The 26,662-nt window shown below is 32.7% G+C and overlaps 1 protein-coding gene across 1 annotated transcript; it reads left to right on the top strand.

Moving 5' to 3' along the window:
• Positions 1 to 14,196: 14,196 nt before the first annotated feature.
• On the top strand, positions 14,197 to 15,570 carry LOC103948476 (thaumatin-like protein 1a). Its single transcript, XM_009359507.2, has 2 exons — positions 14,197 to 14,357; positions 14,733 to 15,570. Exons 1-2 carry the CDS (start codon positions 14,291 to 14,293, stop codon positions 15,410 to 15,412), a joined length of 747 nt encoding a protein of 248 aa, XP_009357782.2. The 5' UTR covers positions 14,197 to 14,290; the 3' UTR covers positions 15,413 to 15,570.
• Positions 15,571 to 26,662: the final 11,092 nt, after the last annotated feature.

Raw genomic sequence — 26,662 nt, forward strand, 5'->3', positions numbered from 1 at the left:
AAAACTGATGAAAATAGCTTGAAAACTTTAAGTTTTAACCAAAGGGACAAAAAGTGTTGTAAGTGAGTAATACTAGAAGTGACTTTTTAGAGTTTAAGGAAAACTAATGAAAATGGCTTGAAAACTTTGAATTTTAACCAAAATGACAAAAATGTGTTGTAAGTGAATAATACTAGAAGTGACTTTTTAGAGTAAAAATGTCCCTAACATTAAAAATAAACAGTGTCAAAAGTGTTTCGTTAAAATTCCTTAATATAATATTTATTGATCTGTCACTGTATACTGGAGATAATTGCCCCTTTAATGAAATGGAAAATGTCCAAAAGTCAAATTAATTTGTAGAATTTATGAGAGACTACATACGGATCATCTCTAAAACCTTCATTTTAAAAAAATTAATACTTTGCAACCAATTTATTCATCAATTTCTTTGGTATAAAATAAATATATTACTATATTAAAAAAATAGTTAAAAAATGTAATTGGATTGTGAAAAGGGAAATTTTTATTTGAACTCATATTAATTGTTTTTTTTTTTACCTCATTACATAATTACCATCCACTACAAAACGAAATTAACAATAAAATTAAAATTTATCAAACTCACACCCAAATCCTTGGATAAACCGCAAACAGAAGAGCCATAACCTTGAATTCCTTGGTGAGGAAAGCATATGAAAGCAGACATTTTATGCTGCAAAATAAGGATGAGGATCCTTTCCGGATCCTCTTTGTGGGGATCTTAGGGATCTTCACATCCTGGCCATTCATCGTACATTATGGCAAATTTTCGTCAAGTACTATTTGTTTTTAATTTTAAATAAAAAAAAAGTCAAATGATTTCTGACCGCACAATGTACAATGAATGGTTAAGATGTGAGAATCCCTAAGATCCTCACAATTTGGATCCGGATGGAATCCAACTCCACAAAATAAAACCACAAGGACATGAAAAGTAGACGAGGTGGACTGCATTGTGTGTGTGGGTGCATAGTTTGGTGTTGTCTTTGGCAGTGTTTAGATTGGCCTAGTCATTGCAGCAAGTAGAGCGTATAGGAAGAGTTTTCTTTCTTGTGTCGTAGACTCACAAGAAAGTTTTACTTTTTAGACATTTTTGGATGCATATATAACGTTGACCAGCCTTCATGCACGCGCGTGCAGAAGACATTTTTTGAATCACTGCGTACTACACGTAACTTACACGTTTTAAATGTATTTATATACGTGAATTGACAAAGGGAAAGTCAAATATTTGAAGTAAATGAATAATGTTGGATCATGCTAGAAAAATACCCCTCACAAACCAATCAAAACAGCTGAATTCACATAATAAAATTGGTCTTTCAATTTCCATCTACATTTTATTGAATTTACATTAAGAATAGAGAAGATAATATTTAATAAACAACTGATTGGATCACATTATTGCTAACCCATTATGAAACTAAGCCCACCTGTGACAACCCGTCCCAAATTTTACGTTTTTATTAATTTTAGAAGTGTGAATTTATGAAAATGACCTAGAGGTAAGGACTTTGACTTCTGTTGATCATCGGTTAGAGTGACGTATGACTTATTCTTTTAGCATATCCTCGTAGTACTTGCCACTACAAACGCATAGGAGAAAGCCGTTTGCGAGTCCGAATTATAATGGTATAATTACGAACGTTTGAAGTTGGTTATTTAAAGGTAGTTAAATTATGTGAACTCCCACCTTATGAGAACACTAACTAATCAGCCTAAAGTAAAGAGAAAAAGGGACCAATCAAATTAAAAGAGATGGAAGACCAATGAGAAATCAGAGAAGAAGAAGGAAAAAAAAAAAAAGAAAAAAAAAGGGGAGTAGCCTTCACGTCGACCCACACCCACCAAGAGTTCCCATTTTCCAAGGCCGATTCTGGCCAACTCCGATGGAGATTTTCGATGCGACCACCACCATCTTGAAGCTTTCATTCCCTTCTACAAAACCCACCCATGAACCACTTTGATTAACCATGGTATGTGGCGGTTTAAGGCCACGAAAGTCGACGAAAATCAATAGTACTTCGACCACCTTTTTCAAATTTCCGGCAAATCGGCAAAGCGATGGCCGATGCCACCACTTGGGCTTTGTAGCCCATCATCCCCGGGGAAAATCCCAACCAACCTTGACCCCGTTGGACCACCGTAGACTACGAATCGACGTTAAAAAGTTTTAGGCACCCACCGGCTTTGTGGAAAAAATTGACCCCCTTCCGTCCACTTTTGGACTTTGTGGCATGTATGAAAGTTGTTCCTCTCTTTGAGATCTTTATTCCTGTAAATTTTGGTAACTTTTGGAAATAGTTGGATTTTCCAGCGAGTCGAGACGGTCGACCGCCACCCACGGCTGCGTGTGTAGCGGCACATGGCCAGTGGGCCGCCAATGTTATTTTTAGGCTATGTTAAATGCCTTGAATTTAGTCTTGATATTTGAATGACATAGGTTAATCGTTGGAACCTAAATTCTCTACGATATGTTAATAGGTATTTATGTGAATCGACGATCCAACCGTTGGATCGTCACCAAACTTTGTTACATTGTAGTACATAATATTTGAAGATTTTAGGAACCTACAGATTGGGAATCCGACATACAGATCTTTCCGAATTGGATTTGTAAGTTCATAAAATAAAACGTTAACCGCTAATCAGTTTTGGGAATTTGCAAGGATCCAACCGTTGGATCGTAATAAAATTTTAGTATGTTATTCTAGAAGAATAATGTGGATCTTTGGAAGTTACGGATTGGGAATCTGATATGCAGATATTCCGAATCGAGTTATACAGGGTTGTTTTGATCGACGGTTGACTTTTGGTCAATAGGTCTTAAATTATTCTTAAAGGTCCTTGAGGATATGTTTTATGTAAATTATGTATTCTATCGGTAAGAACTTTGAGACATGATTTGATAATTGTTCATAAGCGACGATAGATCGTGATGTCTCGATGTGCATGCAAGATAATCATAGTGTGGACTCCAGGTGAGTGGATCTTTTTCTTTCATAGGCATATAATTGATAGTTCCATAAACACTTCTAAAGTGATCCATGCTTGTTACCTACAATTAATCATTGCGAACTACGAATGGCTTTATCCCTGTTTAGGGTACGTAGGCAGTCTAACAAGACGTTAGATGCAGCCGTATAATAAATGAGATTAAATAATTGAGACAAATAGCCTTGTTTAGTGAATTGAGCAATGTGAGGGACATTGGTGGGAAGTGTGAGATTTAGCTTTATGAATTGGTGATTAAATGTTGATCATAAATCAATGCGTGAAGAATCAAGAAATTGAAGTAAGGAAAGGTAAGTAATGATAGTTAATTTAACTAGTGTCTAATTGGGCTTATCACTAATGATTACTCTCAAAAGTAAATAGTTTGGGAGTAGAGTGTTATTGATTGTACATGTTACGTTGTATTATATATTTTGGGAATATCATGAAATGTTTGGGTTTAGATTGCATCATGGCATATTCATATGGATATTACCTGAACCTAATTATTGTGAATGCTTTTGCTAAAGGATATCGCGAACGCCCAGGTAAGCTTCAGGTGAGTACATGTTGATGATAGTGATGGTAGTGAGTATGATTGTGTTGAGATATATTATAGCTCATAAACCTGCACCCCGATGTTAGTGCTCTCGCCCACGGCCAAGGCACAGTCCTTCACGTGATGTTCACCTCCTGCACCTTACGCTCACCTTGGATCCAAGGTAGGTGCACAGCCCTGTCGTACAGACCACTTTAGATGGTTCCGACTCGTAGGTGACCCGTAATTATTTGCACAGTTTGCACATGATCGTAGCACTTGAGCGTATTTATTTACACCCAGTCTTGTCGTACAGACCACTTTAGGTGGTTCCGACTCGTGTGCAGGTATACTTATTGAGCTATTGGCTAGCATGATTGATGAGATATGGATAAGTCGTACAGATCACAAAAGGTGACTTCGACTTATATGCTAGCCATGATTGATGAGATATATGATGAGATATGGATAAGTCATACAGGTCACTATAGGTGACTCTTACTTATATGCTAGTCATGATTGATGAGATATGTGATGAGATATGGATAAGTCCTACAGGTCACAAGAGGTGACTCCGACTTATATGCTAGCCATGATTGGTGAGATATATGATGAGATATGGATAAGTCGTACAGGTCACTATAGGTGACTCCGACTTATATGCTAGCCATGATTCATGAGATATGATTAAGTCGTACAGGTCACAAGAGGTGACTCCGACTTATATGCTAGCCATGATTGATGAGATATGTGATGAGATATGGATAAGTCGTATAGGTCACTATAGGTGACTCCGACTTATATGCTAGCCATGATTGATGAGATATGGATAAGTCGTACAGGTCATTATAGGTGACTCCGACTTATGTGCTAGCATTGATTGATAAGATATGGGTGCAGTTGTATAGGTCACATTAGATGACTCTTACTGATATATCATTTTGTATTGATTAAGTTCATTTGGCCTACTTATTAATGCATGGTGGAGTTGATGGACATGGCAAATCGTGGTTTTGGCCATTTTTTTTAGTATGGTTTGGATATATGTATATATGTTGTATTGTCTTATGGAAAACGATATAGGTTTTACATCGAGGGGCATTACTTTTAGAGAGGTAATAACTTTGGGAAGTTTGGTTTTATTGCTTACTCACACTCTCTGTTTAGTGCCCTCCAGGTTTTAGCTGTTGAGTTTGTATTGACAATGATCTGTGGCGAATCATAATATTGATGGATACTTCTGAGGGTATGATTCTTACCCACACTTCTGTACCTTACTTATGCTCTAACGTCGTGTGTAAAATGGATTCGCTCCCGCTCACAACGCACTCTGGTATTTAAAATTTTTAGGTTCAAATTATTCACATTTTTCTACACTCTATCACATTTTATGGTTTCATCACCTTTTAGGTGCCGACCAGCACAGCTCGATTCAAGGTCCAAGTGGACTTTCTGGATCAGGATGTGTCACCACCCCCTCCCTCTTATTGTAGATAATATCATTTGTACAAAAAAAAATAAAAAATAAAAAAAAATAAAAATCATCTGACAACTAATTTAATCACATTATTATACGCATGCGAAAGACCTTTTTTTATAACCGGCATTACACGCCTCTTAAGATGTTTTGAACGTGTTTAAAAATAGTGAAAATAATATTTAATGAACAATTGATTGAATCACATTATTGCTAGCCTATTGTAAAGTACTAGTTAAAAAAAAACTATACAAAAAGAATTAATTATTAAAAAATACTGTTAAAATGATGAAAATACCTTTCAATATATTGGGTTGCTTTTGAAATTTTTTGTTTTACGGGCATTTGGGTCCAAAAATTTTTGGTGAAACTTGTGACCCCAAAAGGGATTATTGACTTTATATATAAAGATATGTAAGATTCATAAATAAGTAGAAACTTCATCAAATTATTCAAACTTCATCAAATTATTCAAACTTAATCAAATTATTCAACTTGTCATAAATAAATAGAAACTTCATCAAATTATTCAAACTTCATCAAATTATTCAACTTGTCATAAATAAATAGAAACTTCATCAAATTATTCAACTTGTCATAAATAAATAGAAACTTCATCAAATTATTCAAACTTCATCAAATTATTCAACCTGTCATAAATAAATAGAAACTTCATCAAATTATTCAACTTGTCATAAATAAATAGAAACTTCATCAAATTATTCAAACTTCATCAAATTATTCAACTTGTCATAAATAAATAGAAACTTCATCAAATTATTCAACTTGTGCACAAAAGTCAAAGTCCAAAAAGCTTTCATTCCCATAAGCAAGTAGAAACTTCACCAAATTATTTAGTTTGGGATTTTAATTTTTAAATGAGTGGAAAGATAAATTTACATTTTGAATTGGATTTGTGAGGGTAGTTTAGGTAGTAAATTTGGGTTTAACGAGATATTCATAGGAATGGGCAACAGTTATGGCAGATGGGTAACCGCAATTATTTACCCATAACCATTTAAGCTCTTACTCGCACAATCGTTTACCAGTTGGATAATTGCATAAACGGTTATACAATATACACATACCCATAACTGTTTATAAATGGTTAACCATACCCATAACCGTAGACCCATTCAACCGTATACCTGTTTAACCGTTTATTCGTTTATTTGTTTTTCAACCCGCTTACCCTTATTTTTAGCTATTTACCCTTGTTTTATCTGTCTACATGTCTTTTTAACAATTTAAAAATTAACAAAAAAATTGTATATCTGAGAAAGTTTGGCAGTAGAATTCCCATTCGAGCGACATGCATCTACATCCATAAGGATGTTGAAATTAAAGAAATCTTTTTGTTGTCCAGTAAATATATATACACGCATCTTTTAATAAGAGGGATTTCTATTTGTCAGAAAAAAAAAAAATTGGAGACACACTCTTAATCGTTGGATTGGCTTTAATAAAATTGTGTGATTGAAATTAAATCACAGGCCACACAATCTCAACCACACAATTTCATTAAAGCCAAACGTATCGGTCAAGAGAGTGTTCCTATTTTTTTGAAAAAAAAAAAAAAAAATCCCTCTTGTTAAAAGATCTATATATATATTAGACCTGTCAATTTATTACACGACCCGTTAACACGACACGTAAACGACACAAAAATAACGGGTTTCGGGTCAATACGATAACTAATCGGGTCATTATCGGGTCACACGATAATAATCGTTAATAACGGGTCCTTAAAAGGTTTACACGAGAGAGACACGCGGGTAACCTGTTTCGACACGATAAGAAAAATGCTATTTTGATGATTTTAATTTTTTAAACTACTAAAAACTTACTATAAAATGCAATGGATATAATGAATATGTATATATTGTTTATTAATTATTATTCTATATAAATTTTAAAATTTAAGTTTTATTTATTTATTTTTATAGTATATTATAGGCAAAGATTGAGATTAAAAATCATAAAACACATTAAAAATAAAAATATCAAGTAATTTAAAAATACCAAAAACATAAAAAAATTATAATAATTAATTTCCCGCCTAATATTTCAAGAGTTTCAGCCATTTCCCACCTAATGTTTGGGAAATTTTGCAACCTATATCCATCTATTTCCTGCCTAATGTTTAACCCAAAGAAAAAAAATAACCAGCTTTTTATTTTTATTTTTTTATCTCTTATAACATTTTAACTTGAATAAAATTAAAATACGTAATAAAAAACATAAATGTAATTTTATTATTAAATATCATCACATACTAATTGAAACATAGTCTAATTAACACTTAAAATATATAAATAATTAATATATTTATTCCAAGTCATCAAAACGATAAGATTCACTAACGCTTAAAGTTTATTTATACTTTCATTAAGTATAACATCAATGCGTATCCCATCAAAATGATGAAAGTATGAATAAACTCTTAAGTGTTAGTGAATTTATCGTTTTGACGAGATACGTATCCTCAAAACTAATTTCAACAATCCAACCGTCAAACTTGTTTATACATGCTTCAAGATCGCATACTCCAAAAATTAAAAAAAAAAACATTCAGAGATGAAGTAATGAGACAAAACTTTTCAACGGTTATAAACGAAAAATCACGATTTAACGGTTATTTTAACTCCGATTTTGATGATTTTTTACAGCTACACTCCTTGACCTTATATGAATACAATGAATGAATTCAATCTTCAATTTAAAATATTTACACTAGTGGATACCACAAATCTTATGTTATACTTAATGAAAGTATAAATAAACTCTTATGTGTTAGTTAATGTATCGTTTTGATGGGATACACATCCTATGAAACTAATTTCAATGATCCAACCGTCAAACTTGTTTATACATGTTTCGAGATCGCATACACCAAAAATTGCAAAAAACAAACATTCAGAGATCAAGTAACGAGACAAAACTTTTCGACGGTTATAAATGAAAAATCACGATTTAACGGTTATTTTAACTTTGATTTTGATGATTTTTTACAGTTACACTCCTTGACCTTATATAAATACAATGAATGAATTCGATCTTCTATTTAAAATATTTACACTAATGGATACCACAAAATCTTATGTTATACTTGATGAAAGTATAAATAAACTCTTAAGTGTTAGTGAATCTATTGTTTTGATGGGGTACGCATCGTAGAAACTAATTTCAACGATCCAACCGTCAAACTTGTTTATATATGTTCAAGATCGCATACGCCAAAAATTGCAAAAAACAAACATTCAGAGATCAAGTAATAAGACAAAACTTTTCGACGGTTATAAACGAAAAATCATGATTTAACGGTTATTATAACTCCGATTTTGATGATTTTTTACAGCTACACTCCTTGACCCTAAATGAATACAATGAATGAATTCGATCTTTTATTTAAAATATTTACACTAGTGGATACCACAAAATCTTATGTTATACTTGATGAAAGTATAAATAAACTCTTAAGTGTTAGTGAATCTATCGTTTTGATGCGATACGCATCCTACGAAACTAATTTCAACGATCCAACCGTCAAACTTGTTTATATATGCTTCGAGATCGCATACGCCAAAAATTGCAAAAAACAAACATTCAGAGATCAAGTAATGAGACAAAACGTTTCGACGGTTATAAACGAAAAATCATGATTTAACGGTTATTATAACTCCGATTTTGATGATTTTTTACAGCTACACTCCTTGACCCTAAATGAATACAATGAATGAATTCGATATTCAATTTAAAATATTTACACTAGTGGATACCACAAAATCTTATGTTATACTTGATGAAAGTATAAATAAACTCTTAAGTGTTAGTGAATCTATTGTTTTGATGGGATACGCATCTTAGAAACTAATTTCAATGATCCAACCGTCAAACTTGTTTATATATGCTTCAAGATCGCATACACCAAAAATTGCAAAAAACAAACATTCAGAGATCAAGTAATAAGACAAAACTTTTCGACGGTTATAAACGAAAAATTACGATTTAACGGTTATTTTAACTCCAATTTTGATGATTTTTTACAGCTACACTCATTGACCCTAGATGAATAGAATAAATGAATTCGATCTTCAATTTAAAATATTTACACTAGTGGATACCATAAAATCTTATGTTATACTTCGTGAAAGTATAAATAAGTGTAGATTTTTAAAACCCTCCAAATCTCATGAACAATGTTATTTATTTGAGTGAAAAATTAATAATAATAAGTGTAAAAAATGTAATCACTCGTAATGAAAAGCTTTACAACTTTCATTAAGGGGTCAACTCCGAAATTTAGTATGTATATACTAATTTAGTATTATGTTTTACATTTTTTTGGGTCAAATTATGTTTTTCTTTTCATTTTTATTGATTTAAAATATAATTTTCTTAACGGGTAACGGGTCGGGTCATATTACCTGATAATATTAACGGGTTGATTTCAGGTCGGGTCATATTACCCGTTTACTTTAACAGGTATTACACGACACGACCCGTTAAGCTATCGGGTATGACACGAAAACGACACGAACACGAGAAACACGACACGAATGCCAGGTTATATATAAAGGTCTTGAGCGATCGATCCGACAAAACAACTCAGAAGATAAAGAAGTATCGTTAATTTCTTCATGCTCGTTCCAAGTTCGAAGTACCATTTGTACAAATAAGAATCCCCTTCGTTACATGATTTCTTCTTCATATAGATTGATATAGGATCTATAGAGCAATTACTTAGAAATACATTTTGTGCAATAACCTTTCCTATCTGATAGAAAAGGATCCCATGATCCTGAACCGATCTTACTTGGGATCGCAAATCCTAATATATATATATATATATATATATATATATATATATATATATATATATAGTACGTGCAAATCTCTGATGTCTTCTAGTACTACCCTATATAAATATATTTTTATTTTGTTGTTATAGATGCACTGTTGAAATTAATCAAACCTTGACTGTTTTGCCGATGATGAGAGACAGTTGGAGATGAGAAAGACAGAACCGAGGAGAGAAAGATGAGCGGCGGGAGTCTGTGAAGATCAAATAATTTTAGGATAATTAGTTATGTATTTGATTTTTCATATATTAAATAAACGGTTAAATTGGTACTCCATTATAATTACGGATAATATTTATAAATATCTATTTAAATTTTACGGGTAAACAATTATTTATAACTGTAAACGTAAGTTTTAAATAGATGGGTAACTGTGGTTAGCCATACACGTAGGTATTTTGCTCATCCTTATATATTCATTCCTTAATTAAATTAATATGATTACAAAGAGTAAGTTGAATGTAGAAAGAAATTATATGAGCTCAAATATAACTTTTCTTGTGAAAATCATGTGGTTCCTCTTTTACCTATAGATAATATGTATTAACCCTACCGACTAAGTCACACGGTGACTAGTTACTGTCACAAAATTTCAAAGGCAAAGAGTACACGTTGGTGCTCACAAGCCACACACCACAAATCCAAAACTGTCAAATAATATGAAGATACAAACCATTCACAAAAACACAAGATCCGAATCCTAATAATTATACTCGTCTTCCTGCAAGCGTTCACGAGCATGTGAAAGGCGGTTTTTTGATCACGGCGCGTTACGCTAAATGTATTTATATATGTGGATTGCTTCAATTTTTCGAAACATAAAAGAAATGCAATTATCATTTCTCATAATACAGGCACGAATTTAAAGTTTACTAAGGTTGAGGGAAATATTTGTGAAATTGAAACAATGTTCGTGGTAAACCTAGTGGGACAAAATCCGGAACGCATGAAAAATAGTATCCTAAACATTTAGAACAATATTTTTAAGAAGAGATGCATTCTTAAAATTATTCATGTTCTTTTTGCCTAGAATATGTTAAACCAAAGAGAGAAAATCCTTATAATTTAGTTGCAACCAAAAGCTAAATAAAAAGTATTATAACAATCCAAGAACTTTAATTGACCTTGATACACATGACGGCAAAACATATTAAGTCATATCGTTTCATCCTGTTGAAAATTTATTGAGTTCGGTTAAAATCAAATATTAGCATTATTTGGAATAGATTTGCATTAAAAATTGAAAAATGGAATTAAACATTAAAAGAAAGACTGTAACCATTATGAATTCGAGGGAAGCAAAATATTTTTGTACACTACATTTCTTGTGAAGACTCCTTCCGGACCGTATAATTCTTATTTCTTTACCAAGATTTTGTTGTAGATGCTGAAACTCCTCTTGATAAAGCCACGTATAATTGTCCATAACTGAATACGTAGTGTGGTAGATAAATACCTTAGTAATGCAGTAATTCTGTTTGAATGCTCCACTAATTTACTGCACCAAAGCCTATTTAACCATAAATAAATAAGAAGAATGTAGACAGGGAATTAATATTAATAATGCAAACCACTAATTTACTTCAAATTATATTAGTAAACATGTCACGCAAGCAATTTAAGTGCAAACACAATAGTCTACAGATTCCCACATCTGTTACTTGGAAGTACTGTACGCGTAGCAATTGAAGAAGAATACTTAACCATCCACAATGTGAGTTTGAAGATGCATTCAAACATGTAAATACTATTTTGTCCTTTATTTTATTTTATTTGAGTAGTTGTCCATTGTTCTTTTCTATCAAGGGATGGCATTTTAGAGATATTTGTATGTTTCACTATTTTGCGGCTCGTTTACTAATCTGTAATTAGATTAAGGAGAATTGAATTAAGGAAAAATTGAATTGAAGAAGAATTGAAATGGAATGGAATCATATTAGATTCCTGTTAGAGTAGTCATTGATCTATAAAACTGTTTACTAATTCACATCAATCAGAATGAAAAATAATGTGATTACTAAAATACCTCTATTTTAACTAATCTATTTTATACTCCAATTATTTTTAGTAAAATTTTATTGTTTTATTTTTTTTATTTTAGTAGAGAGTAATTTTTTTTAGTAAAACCTTTTTTTTTTTTTTCAATTTTTTATCTTTTATTGAGGCCTGTACTGCCCCATTTTATCTTTGTCATTTTTTCATTTTTCACCATGACCCCATCTCTCTTCCCTACCCCTTAAGGATGAGGATCCTCTCCTAATCTAAGGATGAGGATCCTCATGACCAAGAAATGTGAAACGTTGGATAAAAATCCAACAGTTATAATTATTATAACTTTAAAGGGATCCCCCTGTTTGTAACCGTTGGATAAAAATTCAACGGGTCACATCCCTTGGTCATGAGGATCCTCATCCTTAGATTAGAAAAGGATCCTGGTCCTACCTCTTAGCCCATGGCCACCGCCATTCTTGTCACTAATCACCACGAGCCACCTCACATGTCACCACCAGCCGGCTCCCCTTGCGCACTCTCTCTTGCCCCCAACAACTTCCTATCTCTCCTCCTATTCTTGATTTTGTAAACGGTAATGCTAGGTTCAATTAAAAACAAAACAAAAACAAAAAGGTAACATTAGAAAGATTAAATTTGTAAACAAAATTCGTGAGTTACATGATGTGTCATTAATATGAATAAGCACATATATTAACATTTAAATAATAATTCAATCATTAATTTTCATATTATTTAGTTTATAAAATTATATCTATTATTTTATTTTTCCTAACATTACTCTTTTGTAAATGTTTAATTCGAGTCACCGCCAATAAACGAGATTGAGTGCAATTCTCATTCTCCTCATTATAACTCATTACGGAAACACGTCATCGGTGTGCTCCTCTTATGTATATAAATTATTAAAAATGGAGGGGATGAGGAAAACCGAAGCATTCTAGCACTTGTTCATCTCCTTCACGGCAGCCCGATCCGTCTATCACGGTGCACAAATGGCGCAAACTTAGCTATCTGTGTAGCTTGTTTGTCAAAAATTCAAAATCATGAGATGACTAATCAAACCTTATAATTGATCTCTTTAGGATTTGACATTTAAGGATCATATTAATTAAGAAAAATTAATGAAAAATGCTTGAAAATTTTGAGTTTTAACGATAAAGACAAAATAAAAGGTAAAGTAAATAGTATCAAAATTGACTTTTTAGTATAAAAATGTGGTTTTTCGTTAAAGTGAATAGTATCTTTCGTTAAGGTTTCCTATTAATTAACTAAGAGACATGTACTGCCAATACAACTGCATGTACCAAAAAAAAAAAAAAAGAAAAAAAAAGGATTATTCTATTTTAAGAGAGATATATTCTACCATAATAAAAATAAAAATTGGATAGACCACACAAGAAGTCATTCATCAACTAACTATATATTAAACTCAGTATAAATATAATAGTTATTGTCACCTTATAATTTATCTCTTGAGGATCATATTAATTAACTAAGAGACATGTACTGCCAATACAACTGCATGTACCAGAAAAAAAAAAAAAACAAAAAAACAAAAAACAAAAAGGATATTCTATTTTAAGAGAGAGATATTCTACTTTAATAAAAATAAAAATTGGATAGGCCACACATCGGGTCATTCATCTACTAACTAAATATTAAACTCAGTATAAATATAATACGTTATTGTCATTTATGTGAGTCAAATTTGAAATCTCATACACACAAGTAAAAAGAAATACAACTAATTAGACTGCAATACTAGATGAATAGTTAAGTGAAAGCTTAACATCATTCTTTTTTTTTTTTTAGATTAGATGTTAAATTAGCCACTGATAGGGTTTGAACCCATGCCGTCATGCAAAAGCTCAACACCTTTTCACCACTGTAGTAAAATGCCACTTGCAAAGCTTTACATAATTTTTAGAGTTTTGTTTTTAAATTTTATTTTTTGTAACTTTTTTTATACATTTTTCTACATGTCTCTCACGGTCTCACCATTCTTTCTTCATCCTATATCCTTCATTTCATCCATATTTTTCTTCTTCTTTTTTTAACACAAAACTAAAAACTAAAATTTTAAAAATAAAATGATTATCAAATGACTCTTAATTTTTGGATTAAAAATGAATTTTTGGAGGGAGTAATTGCAGGTCAAGGATGATAACCATACCATTCCAAGACCAAATACTGTCATCTATTTGTTAGTCAGTGCGTTCGTTTTCCTAGTTCCCATTGCAGCTTAGACCCGTAATTCTTACTCGTGGAAAAGATCAAAAAAGTTAGGCACGCTCGAAGCCTATATAAACCCCCCTTCGTTCCTAAGTTTATCATCAACTCAGAAGTAAGTTAATTAGCAGCAAACAGGCAATTAAGACATATTCAATGTCGATGATGAAGAACCAAGTAGCTTCCCTCCTCGGCCTCACCTTGGCCATACTCTTCTTCTCAGGTAATATTATACAAACTTCTCATTATATTTTTTGTTCTTTTTGCTTCATATTAGTCTCTAGTATATTGTATGCATGCCTGCCGGATGCAAATATGAGAGGGGTTAGTCCACACTATATTGTAATACTGTTAGTGAAAGTAGGAAGTCTAAGAGAGAATAATGATGATGGATAATTCCGTGACGTCTACTAATAATTTTATTAAAACAAGGAGTACTAGTACTTTTTAAAAGGATACCATAAAAGTTCTCAATCCGGATACATATCAGTGAACTAACCAATGCGGCGAACATGAGATTAGATATGTTTATAATTGTATGTAGATTTTTCAGTATCAATATTCTTAGTATCTAGTTCTATGTTGAATACAAACGCAGGTGCACACGCAGCGAAAATCACTTTCACAAACAACTGCCCTTACACTGTCTGGCCAGGAACCTTAACCGGTGACCAAAAACCTCAGTTATCACTCACTGGCTTCGAACTAGCATCCAAAGCTAGCCAATCAGTGGACGCTCCATCTCCATGGTCTGGTCGCTTCTGGGGTCGAACCAGATGCTCCACGAACGCCGCTGGAAAATTCACTTGTGAAACTGCAGACTGTGGCTCTGGCCAGGTAGCATGCAACGGGGCAGGTGCAATTCCACCAGCAACTTTAGTTGAAATCACAATTGCAGCAAACGGGGGTCAAGATTTTTACGATGTTAGCCTTGTTGACGGCTTCAACTTGCCTATGTCTGTTGCCCCACAAGGTGGCACGGGCGACTGCAAGCCCTCATCTTGCCCTGCCAATGTTAATGCGGCGTGCCCAGCTCAACTTCAAGTAAAAGCGGCTGATGGGACTGTCATCGCTTGCAAAAGCGCTTGCCTTGCGTTTGGTGATTCGAAGTACTGCTGCACTCCGCCGAATAATACGCCGGAGACATGTCCTCCCACAGAGTACTCTCAGTTCTTTGAGCAGCAGTGCCCTCAAGCTTATAGCTACGCTTATGATGATAAAAACAGCACATTTACCTGCAATGGTGGACCTGACTACGTCATTACTTTCTGCCCATAAGCACGAAATGGGATTATATATGCAGATGATCATATCTGTTTCTTTATGTAACAATAATGGAGAAGAATAAATTCCGCGGAGCTTGACACATTACTGTTGTCAAGAATCTGTAATACTAATTACATGATCAAATAAAGGAACAAATAGTATTTTTAGAATTTTATTTCCCTTTTATAATCATCTTTTTATATTATGCATCTCCACCGAATAGTATTTGAAAGGAAAATCTGCCGTATAGAAATGGTCCCTAAGATTGAAAATCAATAGAAATGGTCCCTGAGATTGTCCACCATCCATGATTTTTGTCCTTCCGTTAAAAACAATTTTGGGCAATTTTCAAAGCTTTGTAACTCAATCATTTCTTAACCAAATTTGACCCATAATATATCAAAATGAAGATCGGAAATTGTAGAATAAGATTATACCATTTGGAAGCCCAATGGTTGCCGGATATGGCCAAATAATAGCCTGAAATGTGACTGGTCAATGGGAAAACTGGAAAACTCCCTGGAAACTGGGTAAACCTTAAATGTTCATAACTTCTTCAATACCCAACCAAATCGAGTGATTCAAAAACAAAAATAATAATTCTTGATGAGACGAAGAGAATGGTACCTTTTTCGAAGGCTAACTCACTGTTTTTTGGTCGGACAACGGCTCAAAAGTGGCTCACCTTTTGTGAGTTAGCCATTTTCGAGCAGTTTTTCCGGCAAAACCACGGCAATTTAGCAGTGAAGAAAGATAGCATTCTCTTCGTCTCGTTAAGAAGTATGATTTTCATTTTTGAGTCACTTGATTTCGTTGAGTATTGAAGAAGTTATGAACATTTAAAGTTACTCAGTTTTCGGCGAGTTTTTCAATTTTCCTGCAAACCAGTCACCTTTCAGGCTATTTTTCCGCCATCTATGGCAATCATTGGGCTTCCAAATAGGTATAATCTTGTTCTACACTTTCTTATCTTCATTTTGATATATTATGGGTCAAATTTGGTTAAGAATCGATTGAGTTACGAAGTTTTGAAAATTGCCCAAAGAGTTTTTAACGGAATGACCAAAATCATGGATGGTGGACAATCTTAGAGACCATTTCTATTGATTTTCAATCTCAGGGACCATTTCTATTGATCATGCAAATCTCAGGAACTATTTTGTATAATAACCCTATAATTAAAACACACTAGAGTACTAACTTGGATCAGAAATATAAAAACATTTTTTTTGTTGAATCTCTCCAAGTGCTAGCAAGAGTAGTTTTGTTGGCTTTTGTTTTCCTCTTTTTGGCCGGGCCGAATTGCCTAGAAGGATTTTTTATCCTTCTTTGATTTAGATGTGTGAGTGTGCCACCACGTGGCCTAGAATGATCGACGTAGAAAAAATGTAAGTGGCCAAGCAAGGAACATTTTCTCAGCTTAGGTTTTTTCTCTACCTCAGATTCAAAGGCTTTGATCGAACAACCAAGTGATGAAATGGATGGGTGGAAGGGAAAATGGAATGAGAAAAAGGAATATAGAATATACAAGATTAAACTTAACCCATGTATGAGAAAGTATAAATTAAATGAAGAACTAGTGCATAGAAATAAAGGTGCTTATAAATTAAATAAAATTAAGACAAGACTGAGAGTAAAGTGCGTAAATCAAAGAATTCATAAGAGAAGTGCTAGCTACTCAGTACTACGGTTTGGTGATATTTCTCTTCACTTAGAAGTGAAAGATCTTAGGTTTGAATCTCGTGGATGGCGAATTCGATACCAAATTAGGTTGCTCATTGTATGGCTTTGCCAAATTCCCCATCCCCTTAGTGTAAAAATATCGATGTACTAAAAAAAACGAGTGCTTGAATTAAATTTGCAATAGTAAAAGAGAATTAAAATACAATGCGTTGATCAAATTACATAATGTAAAGAAATTGAGAGACAAGTGTGGGAAGTAAATTGCATGAAAACAAAATAATCTAGACTATGGCTCCTGGTTCGATTTACCCTCTTCTCATCCCACTGGTGTATCTCCTCCTCATTCCTCTAATATCTTATTTTTAGTCAAGTTTCACTGCGATTTACGGCTTGTCGAGTCGGTGAGTTTTGACCTGGTGCTTCCACTGGGTCAGGTGTTCCAAACACCATCACCTTCTCTTTATTGTCTACCTTGGATGGCAGTGTTGCTCAAGAATTTTCATGCGCTTCTTTCACTTTGATGCAGGTTCTTTGTAATTTGTGGCTATGCTTGGACTGAAGATTGGAATTGGTTGATGGGATTGCTGAGGCTCAGATCAATTGGGGGATAGGATGCACTGTTGTAGTAGCGTTGGTTGCGGCCGTGGTTGCAGCGAACCCTCGGTTGTTTTTAGTTTTCTATTTTCTTGGGTCGCAATTTTTAGTTGGGCTCTTTTTTAGTTTGTTTGGAAGATCCCGTTTTGCTTTGTGTACATGTATTGGGTCTTTGTTGTAAGTTTGTTTTGTTTGAAATAAATGTTTCACCATGTTTTTGGCATGGTGTTTTTACCCCCAAAAAATAAAAAAGGACTACGACTACACTATGGTATGATAGGAATTGAAGAGAATATAGAATGATCATGGACCTTGATTGCCTGGGATTAGACATCAATTACTCTCTAGACCTTTGTCCTTGCCAATTTTAGATTTTCGACACGAGGATCTTCTCTAAGCTATCATGGCGTTCTACGTGCTTGTTACTTTTGGATCCGAATGAGTTGTTTCTTGTTGGAAAATAAAAAGGACTATATTTTTTTTATTTTATAAGATTTAATTAGGATTTTGATATGATTTGATTTGGTCTAGGTTTTCTTGTCTTGTAGACAAATGATTGTTTTGATTTATTTCTTAGTATTGCTGATTTGTAATCTAATAAATACCTCCTTTTGAAGAAGAATAAAGAATTGAAGTAGTATTTGAGAATTGTGAGATTGTAAAGAATTCTAAATTTTCCTTAAACCCTTTATTTTCATCTTTTCTACACTTGCATAAATTGGTGCGGCCACACTATTGCATTAACCGTGAACATGGGTGATAAGGATTTTACCACACACGCAAACGGGTCAAAAACTCCTATATTACTTGCAAGAATGATCAGGTTGTTGTAGTATAAATGGTTCTTGCAAGGTTGTTCTCCCCAGGGTTTATTAAATAATTCGAAACAAACCAAATTCCAATTAATTATTGTAAAACAAAAAGTTGAGATGGTTGATTTTATAACCTACTTAAATTAAAATGAATTTAGTTAATAAAAATAAACTAATCTGCAGTATTAAAGATGAAGGGGAAAGAAAACTATTTTGGAAAAATCAAATTCAGAAAGTACTAGGGTTCCACCATCACCTAGCAATCCTATGTATTTTTACCAATTACTTATGATCTACACATGCCACTTTGAAGGTTAGGTTTTCCTAATTTATATTCTACTTGGAACCTCCAACATAGAATGTATATCTAACATACAACCCGTCCGGACGTTCGGATCAAATCTGAACATGAGAGACTCATTATGCTTTATAAAAATCCTTTGAAAAACCATGTAACCCTTAAGACGTGGTGTTCATCTTAAGTGAAATTGCAATTATTAATCACAAGAAGCCAGAGCCAATTTCAAGGAACCTTCCAACCAAAATTGCATCAAATTACTTTTCTAAAGATCTTAATGGTGATCAGGCATTAAGATAATTTGATAGTTTTAATCATGGTGATTAGTAATTCAAAGTGCACATGCAATCAATCATAAGCAATTACATAAAAATTATATATTCATGCTAAGGCTCAAGGCTTCGCCCTAGCAAAAGGAATTAGTTACACATATTAATTGAAATCATAGAAAATATTATTAAGAAAATGATTGAAAACACCTTAAAGTAGAAAACCTCCAAAAACCCTAGCAATTCCCTCTGCCTCCAAAGTTGCATAAAAGAAAGCGTAGTCCCAAACTAGGGCTGACTAAAACCTTTAATATCTCCCTCAAAGCCAGCCGCACAAACCCTAGGAACCAAGTCTCTTATATCCACTAGGAAGCTAAATAATAATAAAATATATTAAAACATAAAGTCCTAATTAAACTAGGAGAAACTGCACAGAAACTAACCAGCCACGTTTTAGCCTCAATGTCCTCCAAATCCGGTCCATAATAGCTTATTTTGAAGATCAAGACGTTCTGAACACATCTCCATAAGGCCACAAACCCATCCGAGATCATATTGGGCTCCAAAAATGCAATTCAAGCCCAAAACGTCATTATTCCAGCACCGCCCATCACTCCTTTATTTTATTGCTAGAAAATAACCGCTTGGTAGAAAAATCTAATATTTTGATACGATCAAGCTAAGTGACTCACGATTGTCGAATTACTCCAAAATTCGTTCATTTGGCCATGTTTTGCTCCAAGAGAAGTCGAAAGTCCTATATTGAAAATACAATTCAAAGTATCAAAATTCTTTCAAAATATTAACCGAAATATACTAAGAATAGGGTAAAATATATAATATGAAATTGACTCATCAAGTAGTTCTGTTGGTTTCTGTTTTCCTCTTTTTGGCCCTGCTGGGTTGCCTAGAAGGATTTTTTTTATCCTTCTTTGATTTAGATGTGCAAATGTGCCACCACATGGCCTAGAAATGATCAACGTAGAAAAAATGTAAGAAGGCCGAGTAAGGAACCTTTTCTCAACTTAGGTTTTTTCTCTACCTCAAATTCAAATGCTTTGATCGAACAACCAAGTGATGAAATGGATGGGAGGACGGGAAACTGGAATGAGAAAAAGGAATAGAGAATATACTAGATTAAAGTTAACCTACTTGTGGGAAAGTATAAATTAAATGAAGAACTAGTGCTTCAAAATAAAGGTGCTTCGAAATTAAATAAAATTAAGACAAGACTAAGAGTAAAGTGCATAAAATAAAGAATTCAAAAGACGAGTGCTAGTTACTCAATACTACGGTCTGGTAGTATTCCTCTTCACTTGGAAGTGAAAGTTCTTAGGTTTGAATCTCATGGATGGTGAATTTGATACCAAATTAGGCTGCCCATTGTGTGGCTTAGCCAAACTCCCCCTCCGCTTAGTGTAAAAATAGCGATGAGCTCAAAAAAAAAAAAAAAACAAAGGTCGAGTGCTTGAATTAAATTTGCAATAGTAAAAGAGAATTGAAATACAATGCACTGATTAAATTGCAGAATGTATAGAAATTGAGAGACAAGTGCGGGAAGTAAATTACATGAAAACAAAATAATCTAGACTACGGCTCATGTTCGATGTACCCTCTTCTCATCCCGCTGGTGTATCTCTTCCTCCTTCCTCTAATTTCCGATCTTTAGTCAAGTTTCACCGCGATTTGCGGCTTGTCGAGTCGGTGAGTTCTAATCTAGTGCTTCCACTAGGTCGGGTGTTCCAAACACCATCACCTTCTCTTTGCTATCTGCCTTGGATGTCAGTGTTACTCGTGGATTTCCACGCGCTTCTTTCACTTTGATGCAAGTTCTTTGTAATTTGTGGATGTGCTTGGACTGAAGATTGGAATTGGTTGATGGAATTGCTGAGTTGAGGCTCGGTTGGGGGATGGGATTTGTGTGGATTGACATGCACTATTGTAGCAGCGTTGGTTGCAACAAATCCTTGGTTGTTTTTAGTTTTCTGTTTTCTTGGGTCCCAACTTTTGGTTGGGCTCTTTTTTGGTTTGTTTGGAAGGTCCCGTTTTGCTTTGTGTACATGTATTGGGCCCTTATTGTTAGTTTGTTTTGTTTTAAATAAATGTTTCACCATGTTTTGGCATAGTGTTTTTACCAAAAAAAAAAAAGTAAAAAAAAAAACACTGCGGCTACACTATGGTATGATAGGAATTCAAGAGAACATAGAATGATCATGGACCTTGATTACCTGGGATTGGACATCAATTGCTCTCTGGACCTTGGCCAATTTTAGATTTTCCACACGGGGATCTTCTCTAGGCCATCGTGGCATTCTACGTGCTTATGACTTTTGGATTAGAATGAGTTGTTTCTTGTTGGAAAATAAAAAAGACAATATTTTTTTATTTTATAAGATTTAATTAGGATTTTAGGTAAAATTCTAGTTGCCAGTGTCACGTGTTGGTCCTTAAAGTTTATTAGAAAGAGAGCTTAAAGCTGACCCCAAAAGAAAAGAGAGAGAGAGAGAGAGAGAGAGAGAGAGAGAGAGAGAGAGCTTAGAGCAACTTTTTTTTTTTTTTTTCTTTTGGTCAACAGGGCTAATGGAAGTTGGGTTCATAGATCTCCTAAAAAAGTTCAGTAATTTTGATATGATTCATCAGCTAAACAAGATCATTACCAGCGCTTGGAGTAGTTTCAAAGGCTTCGGATCGAAAAGTGCAAATGTGTAAAAACAATACTAAAATTGCCAGTAGGATTACCCTGATGTGGTCTCATATAGTTGAAATTGTGTATTTTTCAAATCGTTTAATTATTTGATGGTTACTAAAGTTTCTAAGTAAATAAAGAGTATTTTAATTAACAATAGAATAATAATTAAATGACTAAACTAGTTTTCTTGGCAACAAAAAAAAAAAAAAAAAAAAAAAAAGGAAAGACTACACTAGTTTCCATAGAAATTTATATAGTACTAAGAAAAATATCTTGCATTCTTCTCTCTTCACTAAAAAGAAATGCCTGATGAATAGATTTTTTTAATTGCTAATATTAATTTTTAATAAAATTGTCAATACTAATCTCTTAAAAATAGTCTCAAAATTATACGATTTGATCATTAATTTTGCGTACCAATATTACAAATTAAAGAAGAAAGGCACATGAAGAAAGTACTTAGCATTCTTAAAAAAAAAAGTGCTTAATTTAATTGTAGGGAAAACTAATGGAAACATCCTAGAAAACTTTCATTTAACCTTAAGGACAAATAATTTCAAAAATGGCAATGTTGCCCTTGAAAACCTTCTAACAAAATAAACCAAAAGTATCCCAATCTCCAACATCCATCACATGTCACATGCTTTTTATCAAAGCAAATATAAAAATTCCAGGAGAAAAACTATGCAGCAGGTTCACATGCAAAGCAAAATGAGACAAGCAAGTTCACATGCAAAGCAAAAAGAGACAAGCAAATTCACATGCAAAGCAAAAATTAGACACGTTTCAGAAACAATCCTGATATTTCCAGCAACAGTAGAAGCAAAGTAACAAATACCAAAGAGATGTCCACACCAACCATTTGTAAATTTTTATACCGTTGTATCCTCATTCAGTATATATAAGTAGAGTTTTATTCATTGAAAACATACCTCAACATCAAAAGACCTCAACACCTCAGCATCTCAACACCTGAACACCCTACTCTCACCATATACTCACACCATCTTCATACTCTCAAGCATCCGTAGTCTTCATAGCATCCTTGTAAACACTTTCTTGTAAACAACTATCTTTGTAAACATTCTATATATCAATAAAAGTTCAAGTGTACATATTCAAGCAATCTCCAAGTCTTAAGTAAGTTTTCTTTTCTTTCTTTAGTGTGTTTGTTTAATTAGACTTCTAGTCCAAAACAAGGAAACACTATTGTAGTTATATTATTAACCTGCTAAACTGATGATCATACTTTGTTTAAGCACTCTGTTATAGTTGAATGATTGTCATACAAATAACTAGACATTAATTAGGGTACCTCTGAGTTCAGCCGTTAAGGCCTTATACTTATACCGTGAATGGCCGTCATGCTGAAACATGTCGAGTTCCATGTGCAAGGTTCTATGTCTAGTTGTTATAATGATCATCCGACTACTTAACCGGGCATGCCTTGCGAATCTGGTATCAGAGCCAAGTTTAGCATTTTAATAGTATAATTATAATAGTAAAGTACCTTGAGGACGGAAGTCATTAATACAACTGATATCATACTTGTTTATTTTGTATGAATAACAGATATTATTGTCATTGTAGACCCTGTCAACCACAACCACCAGGTATTTATTGTCCCAGACACCCCACTATAAATACCATAAAGAGAAGATTAGCATATATATCCAAAAGAATTAGCAGGACTTTGAAGAAGCAAAAGTTTTATCTTGGTTATCTTGAACATCCTTCATTTACTCGTAAATATAATAACATAGAAGTGCAGCATAAAGTTTTGGAAGCAAAAAGGGCAACAGATCAAACTTTACAAACCCTTATAGAAGAAAGAAAGTTTCCAAGAAGCCAATTAGCCGTAACTTTAGAGAAAGGTAGACTGTAGTTTATGATAGATTACCTTAAATTAGAAATTAGTGAACCTCAAAAAAGAAAAATAACCTTAGACCAAAATAGTTTAGTTTGTTATTTTCCATTGAGAAAGCATAATCATATTTTGCATAATGAAGAAAATCCACAAGCCAATAGTATTGTAGATCTTATTATTGGTCAAGTAGAAAATATAAAATTGGATAATAAGCATAATCATTTGTTGAACTAGTTGTTAGAACATTTTCAAAAAAAATCCATAAAAATAATTAGACAAAATTTAGATTATATTACATCTCAGTTAGAAGATAATAATAAAAATATTCAAAGGTTTCCTAGCAAAAGAGAGATAAAAGAGCTTATTGACCTCATAGATAGTAAGCCTAAGCAAGTAAAACTCTGATCATTAGAAATAGTTGAACAGTTAAAATTAGAAGTTCAAAAAAATCAATTAGTGCAAAAAGAGTTGAGTGAACAAGTAGATAAGTTGCATAATAAAATAGATAAATTATTAGTTTAATTATTAATTTAATGATCGATTCTAGAACTAGCAGAAAATATATCCAAGTTTTGAAAGAAATTAGTAAGTTAGACAAAGAACCAGTAGGTTTAACAGATTTTTCAACACAAGTAGCCAGTAGTAATATTCTCATTAGGCAAAATAATTTAATTATTCAACTAATTTTAAGTTTGGCTAAAAAATTAGATCAAGTTGAAGAACAAATAGCAGAAATAAACCAAGTTTTACATGATGCATCTTCATCACTTCCACCATCTTTGCTAGATAAATTAGAAAATTTAACTTTAAGTGCAAAAAATAATATTAGAAGACCTAAGCTAAATCCTTTTGATAATAGAAAATGGAACTCTTTAGGAAAAAAAAAAAAGAAGTAGTTAGAGCAGAAGATATTTATCCAAACGAAGAAAAAACACAAGAATTTATTCGAAGAGGTTTTGAGAGAACAAAAAAAAATAAATATAATTTGTATTAATTAGGTTTATTTGAAGACAGAAGTAGAATTGTAAGTAGCATCAGTCAACATGTAGTTAGTTGTATCGATAAAGAAGTTACACTTAATTTAATTAGTAAAGAAGTAGTTACTCATTTGAGAAAATCAAATTTCAGTTAGATTCACATAGGAACAATATTAATTGGGATAGCAGGATTAATCAGAGCACAAGTAGGCACAAAAACTTTAGTGTATATATATACGATGATAGATGGGATAATCACCAACAAGCAGCAATAGCAACAACTTAAGTAGATTTAAGTTCAAAGTTAGCAGTCATAGGATGTATTCCAAATTATGTTATGACAATTAATGAATTTAGTAAATATATTAAAGTAAGCATAAGAACAAAAAATTATAATATGAAAGGAGAGTATAAAAATTTGTGTATTAGCTTAATGTATAATGGTAAAGTGTCTGATAGATATAATCATAAGTTTAATTTAAAATTTCAAAATTTAGTTCAAACATTTGGTAATAAACATGTAAATATGATAGAAGCAAAACCCGTAGATAATAGCTTTTTAGAAGGAACTCATTGGACATTACCTAATTTACAAGTAGTAAGAAATAGACAACCAGATAAAGTACAAATATATGAAGCTAGTACAGGTCAAGCAACAATTAGGCTTAGTAATTACAAGCAACTAGAAAAAATAGAAGAGGATGAAAGTGAAATCGAAAACAAGAGTATACGTATGGCTTTTGATAATTTAGATATTAATTTAGTTGAGCAAAATTTTGATCATATTGTAAATAAGCTTATAGAAGATATCGATCATTTAGATGAAGAACAATACTTAGAAAAATATAAGACATGATTTAGGACTGCACATAATTTCAGATGAAGAGATGAAATTTTAATTTTAGAAATAGGAGTATAACATATTTTAGGATCAAAATAATATAATAATTTATTAGAATTAAAAGTAGCATGTAATCCAACAGAAGAAAGTAGCACATCAAGAGTAGAAAATCCAAATCCAAGATACATAAGTAGAACTAACCAACAATTTTTGAGACCAACAAATGAACAATATAATGAAAAAGCAAAAGTAGAGTACATAGAAGAAAGTATGATAAAACCATCTAGAAAAAAAAGGATTCCATATTTGAGAAGGTTAGAACAAATTAATATAGCAGAAAATATATTAAACTTAGATAATGTAAATCCACAAGATTGGGAGAGAACAATTGAAAGATAGGAAAAAGTTTGCGTACATGCAGCATTAATGTTTGATTTTAGTAATTCACAAAATATGTTAGATTATTTTGAGCATACGTTAGATGGTTTAGTTTTTTATTATTTTCAGTCATGCAAAGTTCAAAATCCAAAAGTATCGAGCAGCTAAAGCACATTTTAATATTGATGGTTTTGTTACTTAGATTAAACAAGAATTTTTAGATCATAATAGATTAGATGGCAGAAGCAAATAAGAACAAATAAGAGCAATTAGAAATTTAGAACAATTACAAATTTGTGATTTATAGTATGTAGCTGAGTATACCACAAATTTCTTTAAATATTTAGGAAGAACAGGTAGAATTAGTGATATTAATTTATTAGATACTTACAAGACAAAAATAAAAGAACCAATAGGAGAAAAAATTTGGAATAAATGGCAAAAGCATCTAAAGAAAAATGATATTGCAATAGGACCTAGAATTCAACATGTATATGATATACTTAGACAAGAGTGTAGTCAAATAAAAGCTAAGAGACAAATTAGGAACAATTTTACATGAGTTATAAAAATATCACAACAGTATGGTTGTCATAAAAAGAATAAGCATAGAAAATATACAAAAAGAAATATAAGTCATACAAATCATACAAACAGCATAAGACCTTCAAGAACATATAGGAAGAGAAAATATATTCCAAAACAATTTAGGAAAAGAAGTGGTAGACCTTGGATTAGAAAATATAAAGCACCAAAAGATAAGAGTAGTCGCAAATATTATTCATGTGGAGAGACTGGACACATTAGACCTAAATGTCCAAAATTAGGTAAATAGTCGAGAGAAAAAGTACATT

The sequence above is a fragment of a genome, unplaced genomic scaffold (assembly GCF_019419815.1).
Source record: "Pyrus x bretschneideri cultivar Hongxiangsu unplaced genomic scaffold, Pyrus_bretschneideri_v1 Contig41, whole genome shotgun sequence".
NCBI lineage: Eukaryota > Viridiplantae > Streptophyta > Magnoliopsida > Rosales > Rosaceae > Pyrus > Pyrus x bretschneideri.